Source organism: Zalophus californianus, chromosome 1, assembly GCF_009762305.2.
Source record: "Zalophus californianus isolate mZalCal1 chromosome 1, mZalCal1.pri.v2, whole genome shotgun sequence".
Classification (NCBI taxonomy): domain Eukaryota; kingdom Metazoa; phylum Chordata; class Mammalia; order Carnivora; family Otariidae; genus Zalophus; species Zalophus californianus.
The window spans coordinates 79,392,355-79,412,654 of record NC_045595.1 but is presented as its reverse complement, the minus strand read 5'-3'; the positions used below and the strand labels follow the sequence as shown (position 1 = coordinate 79,412,654).

Below are 20,300 nucleotides of genomic sequence, written 5' to 3'. Positions count from 1 at the left end.
TGATTTTCTGGGCATTTCTTAGTCTTATTTTCTTATGAATTCACATGCTGTAGTATCTGGTTATTCTCATACAAAAACTAGAGCACTCTCATTTGGGAAAGAATTTGAGAACTTGTTTTTCTTTTAAAGGAAATCTGAGTGTAAGTCCTAATTGTATCTTGATTTAGAGTTTTCTTCCTTACACAGAAAATTTTTTCCTTCACGAACTCTACCTCCCCTTCCCAAAACAAAATCATTTCTCCATAATCTGTGTTGTTGTTGTTACAAGAACTTTTTGAGTTTCCCTCCACAGTCATGCAACTGTATACCACAAGTGTGGAATGCCCTGTTTCTCCAGTTGCTTCTCCTACATTAGACCTTTTCAACCATTCCTGCACATGGTGGACACATACCCCATTCTTTATCTCAATTGGGGGATTCTTCACAGGGGACTTCACACAATACTTTGGGCTGGCTGCTGCAAGAGATACGAAAAAAAATAAAAAATGGGTTTCTGCCATTGAAGCTCTTGCTATGGAAAGTAAGAGAAGAACTATAAAATGTAAAGATAAATTAATACACATGGAACTTCTTATTCAGACCCACAGTCTGTCCATGAGCTGGCCTCTGCCTACCTGTGCAGCCTCATCTGCGATTTTCCTGTCTTCACTTGGCTTAAGCCAACATTGGCCTTATTTCTACTTCTCCACTATGCCAGGTTTTTTCCATCTTGAGGCCTTTCTCCTTGCTATTACTTGCCCTGAAACACTCTTCCTTCATGTCTGGCTCTTTCTCTTTCAGGTTTCTTCCCAAGTGTAATCTATAAGGAGAGGACTTCTTTGACCATGCTACCTAAAACTGACTTTTATGACTATTCATGCATAGTGGCTCCCAGGTCATCCTCTTACTACCTGTGTGACTTTTCTAAGATATTTAATTTCTCTGTGCCATAGTTTAGTAATCCATAACATGAGAATATGATGATAGATTGGGTTGTTTTGAGACCTAAGTGCAGTAGTACATGTAAAGTGCTAATTATAATTGTAAGAGTCCCTGGCATGTAGTGAACACTCAGTAAACATAGTCCATTTCTAATCATCATCATTATCATTAAGGGTAAAAGAAGTAGTATAATCCATAAATACTATAGTTGATCAATATAAGAAAAACTCAGAGATATGCCATGAAATCAACAAGTTTAACTGTCAGAATGGGCAGTGGATGCAGCATGAGCACAGTGACTCCAAAGATCAGTTACTGAAATGGTCCAGTTGGAGCAATGGGGGGGAGGGGGCAGACTATTAATCTATTAATGGAGTCTTAAGTTGGTTTTAGTCTATTTAGTTCAACAGAAATTTAAAGAACATCATTTCATGCCAGTCTCTGAGTTAAGATTGTGGGAGCACAAACATGAACCAATATAGGTTCCCTTAAAGCATCTAAAATTGATTTGGATGGGACTTGAATGAGTGGAAAGAAGCAAGAAAGGTGTTCCATGCAGGCTTCAGAAAGAACATAGGTAGAAGGGCGCCTGGGTGGCATAGTTGGTAGAGCATGTGACTCTCAATCTTGGAGTTGTGAGTTCAAGCCCCAGATTGGGAAGAAAGAAAGGGAGGGAGGGAGGGAGAGAAAGAAAGGAGGAGAGAGAGAGAGAAAGGAAGGAAGAAAAGAGAGAAAAAAAGAAAACAGGTAGAGGTACAGAGTTAGTAAGGTTCAGGAATTCACACTGAAGGAAGAACAAGTTCCCTCATTCCAGAGCAAGAGGAAATGAGACTGAAGTGAGGGCTCCCAAATATGGAGGATTTAGGGTGCCACAGCTAGAACATGGGCCTTATTCTGTAGACGTTTAGGAGCCCATGGAAGGTTTAAACAAAAGATTGGCAGAAGTAGTACTCAAAATTAGATAATACATTTCTGTCTTTTCTCTGGTATTACAAATTCCTTGACTCTAAGTATGAAAAGGTTTGAATTAAAAGGGACAAATCTTTTCGACTTTATGTGCCAGACACTTTTTTGTAGTTGTACAATTGTGATCTTATATTAGTTGGTACTAAGTGAATTTTATAGCAGAGTGATAGGCAGTTGGTGACAGGTAGTCATTCATTTCTTAGTCATGTACTCTTTACTCTTTAAATATTTAATATTTAAAGTATTAAATTTTTCCTTTTCCTTTTATTTATGTATCACGAACCTGATATATTCTTGAGATATTTATTAAGTTAGATAATTGTGCATGTGGCCTTATCGCACATGTAAATGGAAAGAAGAAATTTAACATAGTTCATAAATTGAAATATTTGATTTCACCTGTGCTCAGATTGAAACCATAAAAGAATCAGAGTGACTGTAGGTTTATATTGTCAGATTTACCACCATAGTTAGAAATTTTCTAACAACCACATCTCAGTATTTGTAAGGGGTTTGAAGCTTCTTGCAAGCATGTTTGAATACTCATCATACCACATAATAGTTAGCTATTTTTGTCTTCATTTTAAGGAAAACATGAATATTATTAGATTTGTCCCCAAATACTTGATTGTCAGATTATTTTTTATCAACAAGGAAATCTAAGTAGTGTATGAGATTTGGAATAGGAACTCAGTCACACTTATAAATAGCCTGATCAAAAAATAATTTTTTATTTCTTGACATTGAATTTATGATGTTTTGGGTTTTTTGTATGTGATTTTAAAAAGAGAAAAAACAACCTGTTATTTTTATGGGATACTTCTGTGGAAAACAGGAGACTCTGTCCCCTCATATACACTGCTGAAGGAAGCCATGCAACTGAATTCCTTACTGACTGGTCATCATCATATATTGTTACTTGACAGATGCCAGGAATCCAAGAACTAAAGGGATACAGAGTGTATGTCATAGCCAGGAGGTTCTGTGCCAGGAGATACTGCCAAACCTCAGAGACACCCCTCCCTTCCAAGTCTGAACCCTGGAATTATGCTAGGGATTCTCATGGATAAATGTTTGGATTAGAGTAGATCTGGGAAATGAAATTGGAATTTTCAGTGAGCCCTAGTGTTGGCTAGCTGCCCAAAGCCTCTAATTCCCCAGAGAATTTGAGAGGGAATCTCAGGAGATCTGGAATGAATTATACTCACTCTTAAAATGAATATTCTCCATCCTAGCCTCTTAGCAGCTGTCTCCACCTCTCTCCTCAAGCAGTGTGTGAACCCCAATCATGACAGCACCTTTTTTTTTTAAGATTTATTTATTTATTTTAGAGAGTGCGTGTGGTGAGGAGGGGCAGAGGGAGAGGGAGAGAATCTCAGTCAGACTCCCTGCTGAGCAAGGAGCTCGATTTCAGAACCCTGAGATCATGACCCAAGTTGAAATCAAGAGTAAGACGCTTAACCGACTGAGCCACCTGAGTACTCCAACACCACCTTTTAAAAATGGGAAGGTACACTTTCATTTTAATGCGTTTTAGTAGAGTAACACTTTCAGCCAAATCCATTGTATGCTCACCTCATTCCACAATCCAGATATATAACTCAAGTACCATAACTCTCAATGATTAGTCCAATTTGTGTTAAACCTGCACAGTCTAAATTTCCATGGCCTTGAAACCTACCTGATCTCAACATTTTATCTGAATGAGCCTCCAGTGGAAGCAGGAAAGCTATATTTATTAATACTAGAAATTATTATAGTTTTTTAAATAAATATATGTAAAATAATGACCTGCATTATCTTTATGAGAGCATTTGCACCTCAAAGTCTGAACAAACCAAGGATCATGCCTTGTGAACAGAAATATTTAGCATTGAAAGAGAAAACTGGGAGCACTTAGCTGGCTCAGTCTGTAGAGCATGTGACTCTTGATCTTGGGGTCGTGAGTTCAAGCCTATGTTGGGGTTAGAGCTTACTTTAAAATAATAATAGTAACAATAATACTAATTTTTTAAAAAGGAGAAACGTATTTTTTGTTAGAAAAGAAGTGGTCACAGATCATACCAACCAAACAATTCTGTCAGAGCTTTGAAATATAGAGCCATTAGGCAAGATACTGAGATAAAGGATAAAATAAAGATCAGTGTAAATGTTTCAGTCTAGTTAAGTTGAGGTATACTAATAAATTTTAAGTAAATTTTAGTAGTAGAATAGTTTCCAGATTTTAAGTAACCATGAAGAGTTGAATTATTGCTTGATTTAGATTTTTTAAAAGGGGAAGGAAGTATTCTGAAGACATTTCTTACCTCTTTGTCCCCGCAAGTTCCTTTCCTACTCTTCCTAGAACTGGCTCTTACTGACTCCCAGCAGTATAGCTAGATAGTTAGATCCTCAGTGACTTACTTATTGTTAGGCAGTTCAGTAGTCTGCTGAAACAAGCACAGGAAATTTGAAACACCTAGAGGCTACTTTAAAAACTCTTTGCTGCTGACATTTTAGTTAGAATTCTAAAGAGAGAATGGACTATTTGGATACTGAACTCTAGTGTACAGATGCTGGGGTTTTTAGGCCGACTTTAAAATCTGTGAAGTTATTTGACCTAGTATTGTATCAGTTGGGTATTCTGAAGCATCAGATGAAAACTAAATCCGCCCTGGTGTTGGCAGGCAGCTGTTGTGCCTGTCAGTGTATTAGAATTGTTGGAATGCCATCCATGTACTTGAGCATGAATCAGAAAATTGGAGAAGGAAAGTTTGATGCCACTGTTTCTGAGTAGGGAGACAAATGACTGTGTTACTACAAAGAAGCAGATCTCATTAGAAGAGCCCACTGGCTTGATTCTAATGCTTATGTGGCTAGAGCAGGTCCCCCACCATTGCCGATAGGTATCATTGATTCTGTCTTGTTTTGAAGTTATAATGTGTTCAGTGTAGCTTTATGCTATTATTTTTGAAAGGCAGTTGTTAACTGTACAATGCTTGAGGCATTATTATGAGCTTAAGATTTTAAATGTCATGTTTTTTAATTACCAAAAGCAGTGACAGAAAATAAAACTCTCCACTTGGGTCCTTTGAAACACTTATATTTACAATTGCTGTGACACTTATGTTCAAGAACATTTCATATTTATTGAAGAACTTAAAGAATATTATTATAAAGCATTGCTTTGTGATTTAAATTGAAGCTCCTCAGTGTTCATATTGTTGTAAACTTAGATTTTAGTTCCCTGACTTTTATATTGTTAATTATAACTTTAGATTTATATGTGGTCTATGTAATGCTATGAGAATAAAACCTGTCTGGAAATTGAAAGAACAACATAAGTGTATTTTAATAAAACCTGGAGTATCATTATATTCATTAGACCTTAATTTCAATAAGACTAGGAATACTGAATGAAACAGGAAATCAAAGTGAAATCAGACAGAATGAATCTTTTTTTACATTGATGTTAATAAACTAAGAGAGAAATTCAAATGAGCTAAAGAATACCAAAACATTTCTAAATTTTAAAAAATTCAATTCTGTAACAGATATATACAATTAATTTTTAAAAATATGTAAGGACTATGTAGCTTCTTATAACAGAAGATGACATTATTCCATACCTTTAGCCTGTGATAAATTCTGTTAATGGAGATTTGTTTTCTGATCCTAAGTGTTCATAAAGATATATAAAGCATTTTCATGAACTATTATAAGCTCCTGTATACTGAAGTACCTTACTCAGGGTACTGATCTTTCTCTGTTTTTTTCTATATCTCCTTACAAAAAGCTTGTTTTATGAGCCTTTTTTTCTTTTTTTTTTATGTCTGAACTTTTTTTGTCCAGACAAATCTTTAAAAGGTAAAATTTTATAAATTAATAGCTTAGCCACTAGATCATCGTCTCTTCAGTCTATAGCTACCACCAAGTTTGCCTGCAGGGAGGCACAGAGGAGGAGGTCTGGTTACTGGTTACAGATTACTCCACTCTTGCTCAGTTTGCCTGGGATTTGCCCTCAGAAGAATGTGGTTTGAAAAAACTTCCTCCACCACACTTCTGTTTGCATATTATTTAATTTTCTTTGATAAGGCATCATATCAAATATCCATAGCAGTCAGGATCTAACCAAATTTAGTAATAAAAAAGCAACAGTTCCTTAGATGTGTATTATCTGTGTGCCTTGCTAAACTCCATCGCAATAACAACACTTTCTAGTTTTCTACCACCTTTCCCACCTATCTGCAGTCTTCTTTTCTAGCCATTATCTTCCTCATGGCCATTCATGGGTCAGTTCATAGGTCCTCTTCTCTCACTCTGTCTTCCTCTCTGAGTGATCTCATCTTTGCCTGTGGTTACCACTTACCACCTCTGAGCACTAGAGGAATGACTTCCTGGACATCATAAGGACACCACGTACTTTGAGGTTTGTCTTAGGTTAGCTTCCCCAGAAAGAAGAGTCTGAAGCAGAGAGCTATGTGCTATTACTTTGTTAGGGGCTATAATCCCAAGAAGTACAGGGACAAGAAGAATATAGTTTGGTAGGAGGGAGAACCAATACATGGATAAGCTTTTGAGTTGCCTTCCACTGCCCAATCCTGTAGGATCATACCCTGCAAAATTATATAAACTGTGTCTTAACACTGTGTATTGTGATAGGAGAAAGGAAGAAGAATTTTTCCACGGGTTCTTGTTGGTCAAGATTTTCCTTACAATATATTAACTTCCCCACATCCCCCAGTAGTTAATGGGTGGTGTGCAAGTGGGGATCCAAAGCTATGTCAACTGAGATGCTTTGGAGTGAGAGGCAAGAGGTGCCGACAGGCATGAAACAAGACACTGTCAGATTATACCTTTGTGAAGTTGGTACTGATAAAACAGCTGAAATAAGACACAAGTGAGATTTAGACAATCTAAAGTGGTACAGAAAAGGTGACCAGTGTAATATACTCCTTTTACCACTCCAATCACTCATGCCCTACATTACACCTAGCTTCCATACTACAAGATAGGGCCTCACTTCTGCCCTGAGATTGGAAATAAAGTGCAATCAATAACTGAGTCCCTTCTAAGGTGAAGCCTTGCTTTAATTATATGGCAAAAAACTTAAGGCAAGAGAATTAGAGAAACTAGTTGCAGTTCCTACTGCTGCAGCTGACCCTGAAACTGTGATACTTATCATCTCCTTCTCTTACCGTAAGTCTATATTTTCCTCATCAGTGGCAGTTTTTTTGCCTGATTTGAGTTGCTTGCCTGCTGAGGTGACCCAGACCTTCTTCCCTCAAATATCTGAGCCCTTAATTGCTTTGTTCTTGCTGAGCCATGCTGGAATTTTCCATTTACTGTTATTGCTAGCCATGGAAGCACCAAGAGATATTTTGATGAAATCCCCCAAGTTCTGGCCATATTTTTCCCTTCCTCACCTTGTAGTCATAGTCTTTGCTTCTCATGATAAGCAGTATTGAATATTCCCAACAGGAACCTGACTCCTTTTTTTCTACTGGTGTGCAGACATGAGAAGCCCACAGTGACCAGAAGGTAGTGAGAGCTTTATATTTAATGTAATTCTTATGTGTCCCGTGGATGAAACAGTCACTTCCCCAAACCTGCCTGGGAATCAGGACTTCTAACCTTGCAAATACTGAAATTGCATGGATGGGAAACACATATTCTGCAAGTGGGTCACTGGGAATGATGATGACAGAGGCTGATCCTACTTTCATCCTTTGGTTCCCAGATCTAAGTATTCTAGCTATTGGTAGCAGACCATACATTGAAAGCATTCCTTCAATGCATATACCACATTCTGGAGTTGGAAGTTATCTTTAAGATCTCTCTTTAGCTGACTTTTTAATAGGCTACTCTACCTGCCTGTGGGGCCTGCTGTTTCTTTGTGGATGGAGTCATGGTTAGACCAGTAGATTCTAAGGTTATGTACCCATTGTCACATTTCTTTATTATAAAATGGGTCGTTGGCCTAAAGTAGTGTTTTGTGGGATATCATATTGATAGATCGGTTGTTTTATAAGCATTGGGTTAGTGGTGGTAGCAAAAGTATTGGGAGCTAGAAACAAAACTCATATCCAGAGTAGGTATTAATTTTGGTAAAAACAAATCATTGCCCCCTTCCATGCACTCAATCTTATACCAAGTGATTGGTCTTGAATAATTATGTCATTTTGAGAGCTTGACATATCAGTATCTTTTGCTGGCAGGTTAAAGCATTTAGCAATAACATTAACTTTTGTTAGCATTGGTGAGCAGAAGCACCTTAGCTACTCTATTTGTGGGCCCATTGTGTCAACTCTTTGGTTGCCTAAGTGGGGGGCTGGCTGACAGCCATAGAATGACTCATCCTGTCCACCTTTTGTTGACATTTGACAACACACATACTGTCATTTTGGTGGATGCTTCCTGGTGGGCATTAATGTGAGATATAAAAATGCACTTGATGAGTGCCCAGCCCATTTTTGCCAGACTTCCTTATCATATCATCTTTTACTGTTGTTTTCTGGGCCCCTGATCAACAGTTAAGCCATTTGCTACTGCTCATGAGTCCAGATGTATCTAGTTTAGGCCTTTTCTCCCTCCATTTGAAAAGGATGACCAAATGTACTGCTCCAGCTGTTCCCACTGGCCAGACTTCCTTTACAACAGTCCTTTTATGTCCGCTCCTGAATAAGACTGCAGTGTAGCAGTAGTCCATTTTTGGCTACTTCTGAATTCCTTTTTTTCTCATCAGTTGGTCATGAAAGAGACATTCATCCTATGGGAGTCTGGATTACCTGTGAATGTAATTTACTCATGCTTTCTGAGTGTACTTGGGCCTAATCCCAGGTAAGTCATTTCCATCCTATGGCAGGTTGTTTCTGTGCCCATCTTTATGTCTCAGTGAGTACTTCCAGTCACAGGGTCATTTGTTGACCCATGGTCAGGCATGAAAATTCTGTTAGGGCCCTATAACATACTATGAGCTGTTTTTAAACAGAAGGTTGTTTTCTGCCATAGAACCCCCAGCGTTCTGCATTGTGACTTCTTTTTTGGCACTTGCCAGAGACTCCACAGCCTCCTTTTTTATCAAGGATAGATCTTGCACCCTCAGATCCACTGGCACTGATGCATCGTAGCCTGGACCTGCTACAAAAGTCTTTCCTGTGGCTCTTGGTCACTCTTGAAACTGGCATCCGCCGAGTCTCTGATAAACAAGTCAAAACAGTATTTTAAAGTGTGGAATATGCTGTCTCCAGAATCCACAGAGGTCTACCTTTTTCTTAACAGCATGTGTTGAGAAAAGCAACATGTTCTTTACCTTCGAGAGGATGTTCTCAGCATACCCCAGAGCCCTAGACTTCTTATAAACATAAGCAGTATGCGGTATCTCTTAATTTTTGTGAGGTGCTTGGTGTGTGTGGTTTATTAGGTCCATTTCTTGCTCACCAGATCCAGTTAGTATGCTGTCATCAGTATAATGGATTAGAATCACGTTCTGTGGAATGTGAAGATGATCCAGATCCATGCAAACTAAATTTTGAGGGAGATCCGAGACTTACCATTACCCTGGGGCAGGGGCAGTATCCTATCTGTCTCTACCAGGAATCTGCTTTTGATCCTCTTCCTCCTACTGATGGATTCTGAGAAGAAAGCATTCACCACATAAATAGCTGAGTACCAAATGCCAGAAGCTGTATAATGTAATATTTAACATGACAGCTGTTACTGGGACATCCACTGGTTTAAGCTTACAGTGATCCACCATCTGTTTTTTTCTGCAGGGTCATTTTAAGTATAGAAAGGGGATATGATTAAGGATCACCATTCCTCCGTCTTTATGTCCTTGACAGTGTTGCTAATCTCTGCAGTTCTTCCCAGTACAAGGTATTGCTTTTGATTAACTATGTAGACTGCAGATAGCAGTTGTGGGAGAAAGTTTCAAGGGTTTACTCAGCTCTATTCTAACCATTCTAATCAGAGAAACATAGTAGCATTTCAGATTCCCCAATATTGGTATAGTTTGGAACTCTGATATGATAGTCCTCAAAAAGTCTAGAATTTTCCTTTCCCCAGTACAATTATCCATGTAAAAAATTTCCTTGCTCTCTCCTGCTTTACACTTGCTCTTTTCTCTGCCTGACCTATTTCTCTCTCCTCTCTTTGCCTAGGTATTATCTGATCTCCTTGACAAGGTCAGGTTAGTCATACCTTATTTTTGCACCATGTGCCTCTTCTATGTAATATTACAATAATTGTAGTTTTATATAAATTTTCTATGTTTTTAAATGAATGCTAGCCTGTTCATAAGTTCCTTAAGGGTAGTATCATTACCTGCTTTGTACACGGCTCTATCCCTAGCTTGGTACCTACCTCATATAATAGAAAATTAATTACTATTTGAGGAATGAATTGTTGGATGGATACAGAAGGTGAAAGAGAAGCATTTACTCTGACTTTTTAGGAGCACTATTACTCTAGCTCAGCAATTCTAGAAAGCTCCCCCCCACCCCCCCCCCGCCGCATAGTTTAACATTTCTCGTATGTTTCTTTTGGCCATCTAGCTGTTGTGAGTTAGCTGTTATTGCTTGTGCACAAAAACACTTGTAAAAAGAGTCAGCAGCTTGGAAGAAAATTCCAGAGGCAGAAGTGGAGCAACATTTCGAGATACGCTGCATCAACAATGCTCTTTTTTTTTTTTTTTTTAACAATTCTCTTGATGACACACAAGACTGTGTTTTGTGGGAAAAAAGTCATCTCTGAGCTGAAAAGTGATGCAGAATACTTGAAATCTGAATGCGAAGAAGCTTTAGTAATAATTTTTTTGCTCACATAGTCTTTTTGTGTTCCAGTGATATTATCATATATCACCATTGTACTTATCATGAGAGCCCATTCAATAAGTATAAGATAATTTTTATGTTTTAAGAAATCACTTATAGTTTAATTTGGCAATTTTTTTCTTAATGGTCCATAAAATAGTAGTGCATCATCATTTTACAGTGAATGAAATAGGGTATTATACAGTATAATATGCATGGCCTCCATTAACATACATGGCATTTTGTGTGAATTAGAAAGAGGCTTTCCAAAATAGCCTTGCACTGGATATGAGGTGTGGTGAGGAGAGCCCCTCTCTGCCATATGCCTTTGGGGTGGGGGAAACCACCACCACGACCACATGTGATAGATTCAGCTATCCTTGTGGTAACATGTTTTATAATTTTATCTTAGAATTTGGAACAGAGCATTATATATATAGTTTTAGACATTGCTGTCCTGTTCTTGAATCTTATGACTCAAAAGAGGTTATAGAAAAACTTTGATTATATAGTAAAGTGAATATTAAATCAATATTCAGAAGAATAAGTTTCTCTTTTTAAAAATCATTCTCTTTAAGGCAGTCTTTTTTTAATGGATAAGCCATTATAAAGTAGTTTTTATCTATGAATATTAGGGTGTTTCTGGAGAGACAGGAAGTCCAGTCGAATTTAATTTGATTGAGTCCGCCCGGTTCAGTGACCTCATAATCTTTTCAGAATGAAGCTTTAGTCATGAAGCACTGCAGTTCCCTTCCTAGAAACTTTGGTCAGCTCTTGAAAAGCATGCCTACCTTTGATATTTAATGTAGATCTTCATATTTGTATCTTTGGCAATGTTTCTGTTTGACCATATAGTCTGGAACTGCTTTTCACACTGATTGTGTCAAAATTTTAATTTTTACAATCTTACTTTGTCCCACAACAGCTAAACCTAATTTACCCACTATAATTAAGATTTTGAATGCAATTAGGAATAGTTTACTAAATTTAATATTTTTTATGCATGGCCTCCCATACAGATTCTGGTGGAAAACTAATCAAGAACAATATTAGTTTTCTTGTGGGAAATATTCAGACTTACAGGTGATGTAAGTAGTTAGATTCAGGATATCTCCTAACTGAAATGCATTTCTGTTATGAATTTCAGGGTTTATAATTTATATTTAAATGTATCATCTAATTTTGTACAAAATATCTTTTCCTGCTGCTGCTTCCTTTCTCCATCCCCCATCCTCAGTATACTATAAACAGAGAAGTGTGATTTGTAATAACCTGACCTCTAAATTATTGTCTGGGAGCACAGGCAATTATAAGGGATTAGAAGTGAAAGTTGCAACTCAAGAGATTAGGAAAGTAAGTCCAGCAGAACCAGGATCTGTGGTATCTGGTGGGAAAATAGTGTCTTTCAGTGCACAACCCCTTGGGTTTACTTCCTCCTGCATCTTCTCAAGAGTTCACCACAAACTTGCATTTTCCAGTCTTTTCAGTGCTTTTTAGAAGTGTGATGTTACCCATCTTCCAGGAGAATCCATAGTGTTGTATTGAATTGGGCCCATTACCTTCCTGCCCAAAGGTATGCCATTATAGAATACACTGGCAAAAAGACTTTAAACTGGAGGAATTTAGGGTAGTGATTACAGAGTTCAAAATGTCAGCAAAAATATTCTGTTACAATTGTGTATGTTGTCACTAAAACGATGAAAGTGCTCATCTTGAAGAAGTAGAAAACATTTGTGAATGAAAGGGTTCATGGGGGATTTTTATTGTTAGCCACATTTTTAGATATCCACAAACTGCTTACATGGATTTCTTAAAATTTGTTTGAAAAAAAACCAAAACAAAACAGATACCTGTTTCTTTTGACCATTTCAAAGACCATTAATCACCGTTGACTATTTATCACCATTAAATAATACCAAATCACAGAATGGTCAGGAGAAGTAAGTGGATGCAATTCAAACATTTGCTTCCTGTTTTCAACTCTTAATTTTAAAAGTTTGGATGAGGTGAAAATGAGGAGCTGTAGAACTTTGTAAGGTTTATGTTACATCTGATTATATTTGCTCTTTTCACCACTGCCCATTACTGATAATTAAAAGACAATTTTTTAACCTTGATTGGGAAAACCATTACCTGGTTCAATCTAATCTTCTCAGTATGTGACTAGATGTAGGTAAGATTCTAGTAGTTCCAATAATGCTGCAGGTCGTGTTTCCTGGGAGACTGAGGGGCAGGTAGAATCAGTCACTCATCATGGTTAATCAGTTCTAAGAGTTTATCTCATATAACCCTGTTTTGAATTAACTAAATAATCCAGTAAGCAGTGTTTTTAATATCTCAAAAAGGGAAAGATTCAAAGTTGGCTAACAATGAAATTTCCCATTTTTCACTGGCAGGAACCCCAGCCCCATAATGGGGAAGGTCCCACCAGTGCGAAGGCCCCACATGGGGACCCCTCCCCTAGTGAGGAAATGTACCCCTGAAGAGGAGTCCTCCTGGCCACTGGGCCCACTGCTACCCTGCCACGTGAGTACAGCAATGGCTTTGAGGACCTCAGCAATTTTTCCATTTCTTGGTGGCCATTCATCTGTGGGAATTGGCCAGAACCTCTTCCTGTTTCTCTTAAACATTCAGAAAAGGGGATATAAGCCTCCTTTTACTTTTTCACTTCATTTTTGCAAGTTTAATAAGAAGAACTTGTTTGGATAAGAGATTAAGGCTATTGGTTAGGACTCAGGTGTGCAAACAGTTTGTTCCTTGTATAGAGCAAGCAGTCCTGTTCAACAGAACTTTTTGCAGTGGTGGAAATGTTTTATATACACTTACCAGTACAGTAACCACTAACCACGTGTTGGTACTGAGTACTTGAAAAGTAGTGCAACCGAAGAATTTAATTTTTAATTTAATTTTAATTGAATTTAAATCTCCACATATGACTAGTGGCTGCTAAAGTGGGCAGTGAATGCCTACACTTAATGCTGTGTGCCTCAGATGTGTAACCTCTTTGAACATTTCTACAGATGTACCTCTTTACCTCTATTTCTTTAATAACCTAAAAAATTTTTCCTTGTGTTATATTGATTACTGTAAATATGATTCTCTAATAGTAAGAAAATACTTTGATTAAAAATTCTCACTTCAAAATGTATTCACCCATATTGCCCTTCAGTAGCTTTAATTACTTTGATATTAAGAAAATTTATTCAATCTTAAAATTACAAAGTAATATCAGTTTAAATATTCCAGTTTTATTTTCTTCTTTACATGTTTTAATTTGCAACTTCGCTATATATGTAGAAGTAATTATACACATTAAAATAACTTTTCCATTTTATTCCTTTTTAATGAGACTATAAAATATCTTACATTAGTATAGTGCTTGCAGAGCTATTACCAAAACATTAAATTTAGCACTTACTCATTATAATGTAGTACTTAAAAGTTTTAAAGTTTGGTTCTGGTAGGTAGGTTATTGACATTACTAATTAACTATATGTGTAGTTTTACTACTGAGAGTAGATGTCCTTCCACCATTGGGCTGTCATTAGAAATTGCTTATATCATGAGATGTTAATAAGGGAAATTGTTGGGGGGTGGTATATGGGAACTCTCTGTACTGTCTTTGCAGTTTTTCTGTAAATCTAAAATGATTCTAAAATTTTTTGAAGTTTTATTTTTAAAAATTGTTTCCTTCAAATTTAGTCATAGTATCCATTTATATTCATTAATTTAGCTGTATATGCATACAAAATAAGAATTATCAGATCAGTAATGGGAAGTACTTACATAAGTATCACTATATGTCATCTTCAAAATATCCCTTAAAGATACTATTATAATTTTACAGATGAGAAAGCTGAGGCATGGAATTAAGAACTATTCAGCCGGGGTTACTTAGCTGGTCAGTGGCAGAACCAGGATTTGAACCCAGCAAGTCAATGCTTTTAACCACTACACTATGTTACCTTTTAAGGAATCTTGATTATGCCATGGAAGATTTAGTCTTTCTGCTATCAGTGTAGCAATAAAACTTTCCACTATAAGAAATATAAAATAAAGTAATACCCTGGTGATAAACTACTTTTACAACTTGAAAAATATGCAAGTATGTTTGATTCTGTTACAGTGATTCAGACTTTATTTCATACAGTGGTTAATTATTTTGGTAAGTGAGGAATATGTTCATATTCTCTTGACAAGAAGCATCTATGTTAGTGGGGTTTAAAAAAAAAAGTATTCCTACTTTGTTAAGATGGTGACAAAGAATGAAAAAAAGAAGCAATGCATAAAAGATAGGGGAAATGGTTGTGGTTGGTTATGTCATAAAGGCAAAGTTTTAATGAGAATTAAAAATTATTACAGTGTTTTGTTTTGCCATATGCCTGTTAATGTTGTTCTTCCTGGATGTTAAATTATGGATAAATGATTGTTAAAATTGAAATATAGGAAAGGTTGGTGGTGAATTTTCAACATTTCTTTGAGGTGTTTTTGTGGAGTTTGGCTAAAAGCAGGGAAGAATAAAGATAGAGTTTGTTGTATAGTTCAAAAATTGTTACAAATGGAATATAGTGGTTTGTCTACTCATTTTTTAATATTATATACCCATTGATGGATTAACACAATCAACAACATGATATATCTACCTGCTGCATGTATTTAAGGTCATGTATTTACTTGTCAGCAAGAGACATAATTGAAATGCTTTAAGGAAATTTGAAGCATAAACAGGTGTAATTCTTAGAGAATCATTCTTTTTCTGTTAGTATATGTACTTGTGAACCAATTGGCAATCCTCTGTTGACTCTTGCAAATGGTTTGGATTCTTGATAAGAATGTATATTTTTAAATCACTATGAAGATTTTTGTGAAACTGTAGAAATTTCAGAGCAGAGGTCATGTTTACAAAACAAGGGAATTTTAAATTTTAGTACACATTGATCAATTAAAATTTAGGTTTAGATTATTGGTTTAGAATGACATCCTAACTTGATCTAGTTATAGTCTTTATTAAGCCAGGCAATTCATGTTACGTAAGGTGATTGAATTGCTACTATGTAATTCTGTGTTAGGCAAAAGAGAACTGAGGTTTTTCTCTCCGATGGGAAAGATGACATCATTGCTGTCATTTTTTAAAGGGCAGTATATGGCTAGAGATCTGGTGAGAGCAATAGGAGGGAAAAAACTTTTAGAGGACCAGAATTTATTCCAAAATGCCTGTGATCCAACAGATAGCCTTAAGATGGACAAGTTCTTTTCATGACAATGGGTTCTGTTCTCTACGGCACATAGTATATACCCCTTTACTCAAGTAACAACTGTATGTCTTGGATTTCCCGGAGCAAGCCAACTTTCTGGTGTTCCATCCTGTTTTTCCTTTAAGTGCACTTGTACTGCTTAAACCATATGTCCCATTTTTTAAAGTAGCATATTTAGAAAAATAACTACTATAACAATAAATGATAGGTAAAATAATTTTGGAACATTTCACATTGGGAAAGCAAATGGAGTATACAGAAGACTTAAGTTTAAATCTGCCTTTCTGTAACTGTAAGTGCTACCTTTAGTAGAGTATCCTGCTTTACCATGTACATTTTAAATGTGTCAGTTAAATCAACCTGGTTGTGGTATTTTCAACATGTTATTAAAAATAATGAATTTTTTGTTAAGATGAGCACAGACTATAATTCATCCATTTCTGTTGGAAATAATATGTTCTCAAGCTCTCAATTTGTTTCTGCTTTCCATGGTGAGCAAAAAGAGAACATGCTCTATATTGTTAACCTGCTTTTAAAAAGAGGGTTGGTATGAATATGGTTTAAAGGGTTAAACAGAACAAATATCCAAAGTATTAACAAAAGAAAAACCAAGACAAGTTTTGGCACACTTTCTCTTGATATATATTCACTCCTCATGTAAAAATGGTACAAATTTTAGAAGACTGGAACTGAGGTACACAGAACTATATAGTTTGGGGATTTTAAAAATCTATGTGCTTTTCTGAGTTTAGAAAGGGAGTCACTGAAGATCCTAATAAAGTATAAATCAAGATATTACATATTTAAAAAGTACATTGTAAAGCAAACAATAAATTTTTCATTATAGATTTTCCTAATCCTCTGCAACCAACAGAACTCTCTTCTAGGGCAAAATGTTACAGCTTTCTTTTCAGGATATATTTGCACACTGGCACCAGAAGTATCTCCTGAGTGTTAAGATGTTAATACCTTGAATAGGGAGGAACCCCTTCCTGAGCTTATTACAGAGTTGCTGGTTACTTTTTAAAGACGATAAACAGCTACAATGTCTGCTATATAATAACCTGAAAGTAGTTTTCTATACTCTTTAGTTTCATAGTGGGTAGACAGAAATTCTGAGATATTTGCAAATTGTGTAAAATTAATAATGCTAAGTTCAGGTTCCTGTTGGAATCATAAGCCACTAGAACTTAAAGGGAAGAATAAGAGAGAGACATGTTTTACTTTTCTCAATTTAGTTCTCTTTGGATTTTTTATAAGAAATGAATTTTTTAGATAGTCATTAGCTGTTCTTTGATTGCTTTTAATACTTTGTAACTGATTTTTAAAATTTTTATAGCCCTTAATGTAGTAATTTCCTTCTCTTATACCTTCTGTTTATTAGTTACTAATTTATAGCAGAATCTCTATTAGAAAGAGCTTATTATTTTAGGAGAATAAAAAACTTTGAAAAAGAATGGCTTATTTTAAGTGGTGCTGCCCATGAAGGGAGTCCCTGTTTTAAAAGCTGAGAGCTGGATTGGACCTTTATAGGAATCTCAGGTCTGAGTGCTTTCCATCTGCTCTCTGAAATCTGATTTAAGTCTCATGTTCTACCTTGTGTCTTCTTTAGTCTCATAAATAACTTAAAGACAGAAATTATCCAATAAACTGTCAGAAAGCCTAAAACAACAGAGTTGTGGGCTAGAGGGAATTAGCAAGAAGATGTAATGGGAATGAGCATTCACAGTGCTTCACTTACAGGACAAAGACTGTCAGCTCACAAACCAGAAAGCATAGCCTAAAAATAGGATAATCTAACAGCTCTCTTTCTATGTACAGGTGACGAGTGGATGTGAAATGATGCTGTGCAGATACACCTAGAATAAAAACTCTTGTAAAGCTGTATTTGAACTATGTGTATGTCATAAGATGCCAAGCTTTTAAAACTGCATACAAATGGAAACACTAAAATAAAATACTGTCTCCTTTTAAGTTGCTGTACAATGTACTTACTAATTTAGCTGCAGTGCAGCTGAACTCAGATTCTGAACATTGCATAGAAAATGTTAGAAATGTTTTTTGTCTTCTTGACTTAACATTTTGCAGTGTGCTCTACTCCTTTATGGGTGTGTCAGAGATTCTCATCACTGAGGCCAAGTGGGGAGACTTGATTCTAAAGAACTCACTAGGATTGTCCTATCTTTCTGCCATACTAAAGCCTATGCCTGCCTAGAACAGCTTAATGCAGGTTTTGCTCTCTCCTCTTTCTGGGAGAAGACCTGAAAGTTAGGTTTACAGAGGCTTCACAGCATACAAAGTAGATGGAGCAGAACTATTAACAGAGCCATAATTAAGCAAGTTGACTACCTAATCTGTCCATAGCTAACTTAACTGCCAATAGGAAGTGCACTTCATGTCTCCCAAACAAGTAAATATCAGTAAATCAAGAAGTAAGAGAATTATTAATTGCCTATATTTTATGTTCATTCTGATTTGATAATTAAGATTCCATCTCAGTTTTTGCAAGTATTAGTTTGAACTAGATCTCTCTTCGGATTCAGTTTTCTGCCTTAATTATGGGGCCACATACATTTAAACTAAACACCGATCCCCTTGGGGCCTCCCCCTTGACCATGCAGGCCAGCGGAGTCCTGGACCCTCTCTAGCGTTTGCCTCCCCTAACTCCCTCCCCATCAATAAAACTGTTTACCACCACCTGCAAATAATAATAAATAAACTAAACACAGATCTTTTGTGCTCACAAATTATTGACTTCTGTTACAATTTCAAAGGCCTGACAAATGCTTTTTTTGTTTTTTAAATATGCAAATCTACCGATGGGAAATTTCAGAAGGGCCATCCTTGGCTCCTGAGAGTATTGTTCTTGAAATTTCTTTTTCATTCAGTTATTTTGTAGCTAGTAGAACAAAATGAATTTTTTTGTAATTCATAAGCATTCTGCTGGTTGACAAGGCAAATTTGGCTAAGAGAGATGAGAAATACAAAGAGCAAAACTTGTAACTGATACACATAGTTGAAGTACACCAGAAATTAGTTCAGTAATCATTAAAGGCTGCTTAATTGGTAACTTTTAGTTGTTCTCCAGCTTCTAATCATGAGAAGATAAGTGAGAACCATAAAATTTTTATAAATGCAAACATTATGAAACAGCATTTAAACTAACCAAGATATGAGGAGAAAAAGTAAGCAAATGTTGTTTTATAGTAGGGAAGCTATATAAACACCCCCCAGGACCTCTGCAGTAACCTTTCAATTGCTCTGAAGTCCGCCACACAGACTCATCATTGTGAGCAAATTATTCAGGCCTTGAGCGTTTTTAAGTTGTGAGGGAAGTTTCTGGAGAAGTTCCACCAACTGTTGTTAAGAGAGAGCTGTTTTGCCTATTTTAATTCCGTGTTCCTTTAAAACTTTTATGATCTGTAAAAACCACAGACCAGAATGAAGTCCCCTTTCTCGGTATACTTTCTATATGAAGTCAAATATTTGTGTTAGTTTTAAACATTGAAAAGGAAAAGAAAACAAAATTTGCTTTGTGCTGGACAGTTTTATTCTGAATAACTAAAAGGGTTTTTCCCCTCCTTAATTTCAAATCCTGAGAGTGTGGGTAGTGGTCAAGTACCTATCACTGTTTTCCAGATGAAGACTCCCTGGCAAGGAAGTTCGGTGACGGAGCTAGCTGTCTCAGTACATGAGACTGCTAGGCAGCAGCAACTCAGCGGATGGCCCTTACCTCAGGGGTTATTTTTATGATTTGGACTACATGCGACTGGTTGGCACTTTGAGTCATTGAACTGCCTCCCTAAAGTCTGTAGGCACACAGTTGGAGTTAGTGTGAAAGCCAGAGATACAAGATAAAACACTAGAATTGAATTCCAAAGACCTGGGTTCAAGTCTCTGCTAATTTAACTACCTCACTGACCTTGTGGAAATCATGCCTTTTTGGCCTACCATACAGAATACCTACTGCAGAGGTGGTTTAGCTAAGCACTCAGGCTCAAATCCTGGCTCTACCACCCCTGTTTTCTGTTTTCTCATCTCTATATAAGGCGATAATGGTGCCTGCCACATAGGTTATATTGAAGGCTCTCAAAGAATCTATGAGTACTGGTGTATAATAAACCCTCTAGCTGGGAGTGGCAGAGCCACAGGGAATGCTACTGCTGCTGCTTGTTATTGTTGTTATTACTGCTATTATTAGGATCAGTGATTTATAGTAGAAACCGTGTATTGATATATAATCACAGGAGATAAAATAGGTACATAAATACCTATAAGGTATTTATGGATGAAGACCAGCTAAACTGGTTTGGTAATTACAGAAGGAAGAGATTATTTCCATTTGGACTGTCATGAGAATGCTCTT

General features: G+C 36.5%; 1 protein-coding gene across 2 annotated transcripts in view; it reads left to right on the top strand.

The window, feature by feature from the left end:
* UBE2E2 (ubiquitin conjugating enzyme E2 E2) overlaps positions 1-20,300 on the top strand; it is a 372,538-nt gene that overhangs the window by 224,694 nt on the left and 127,544 nt on the right. The window contains exon 4 of one of the 2 annotated variants that reach the window (XM_027586093.1): positions 10,029-10,052. The exons of the other annotated variant lie outside the window; for it this stretch is intronic. Within the exon in view, the coding sequence (XP_027441894.1) occupies positions 10,029-10,052 (24 nt within the window). The remainder of the gene's footprint in view (positions 1-10,028; positions 10,053-20,300) is intronic. 2 annotated transcript variants of the gene reach the window in all.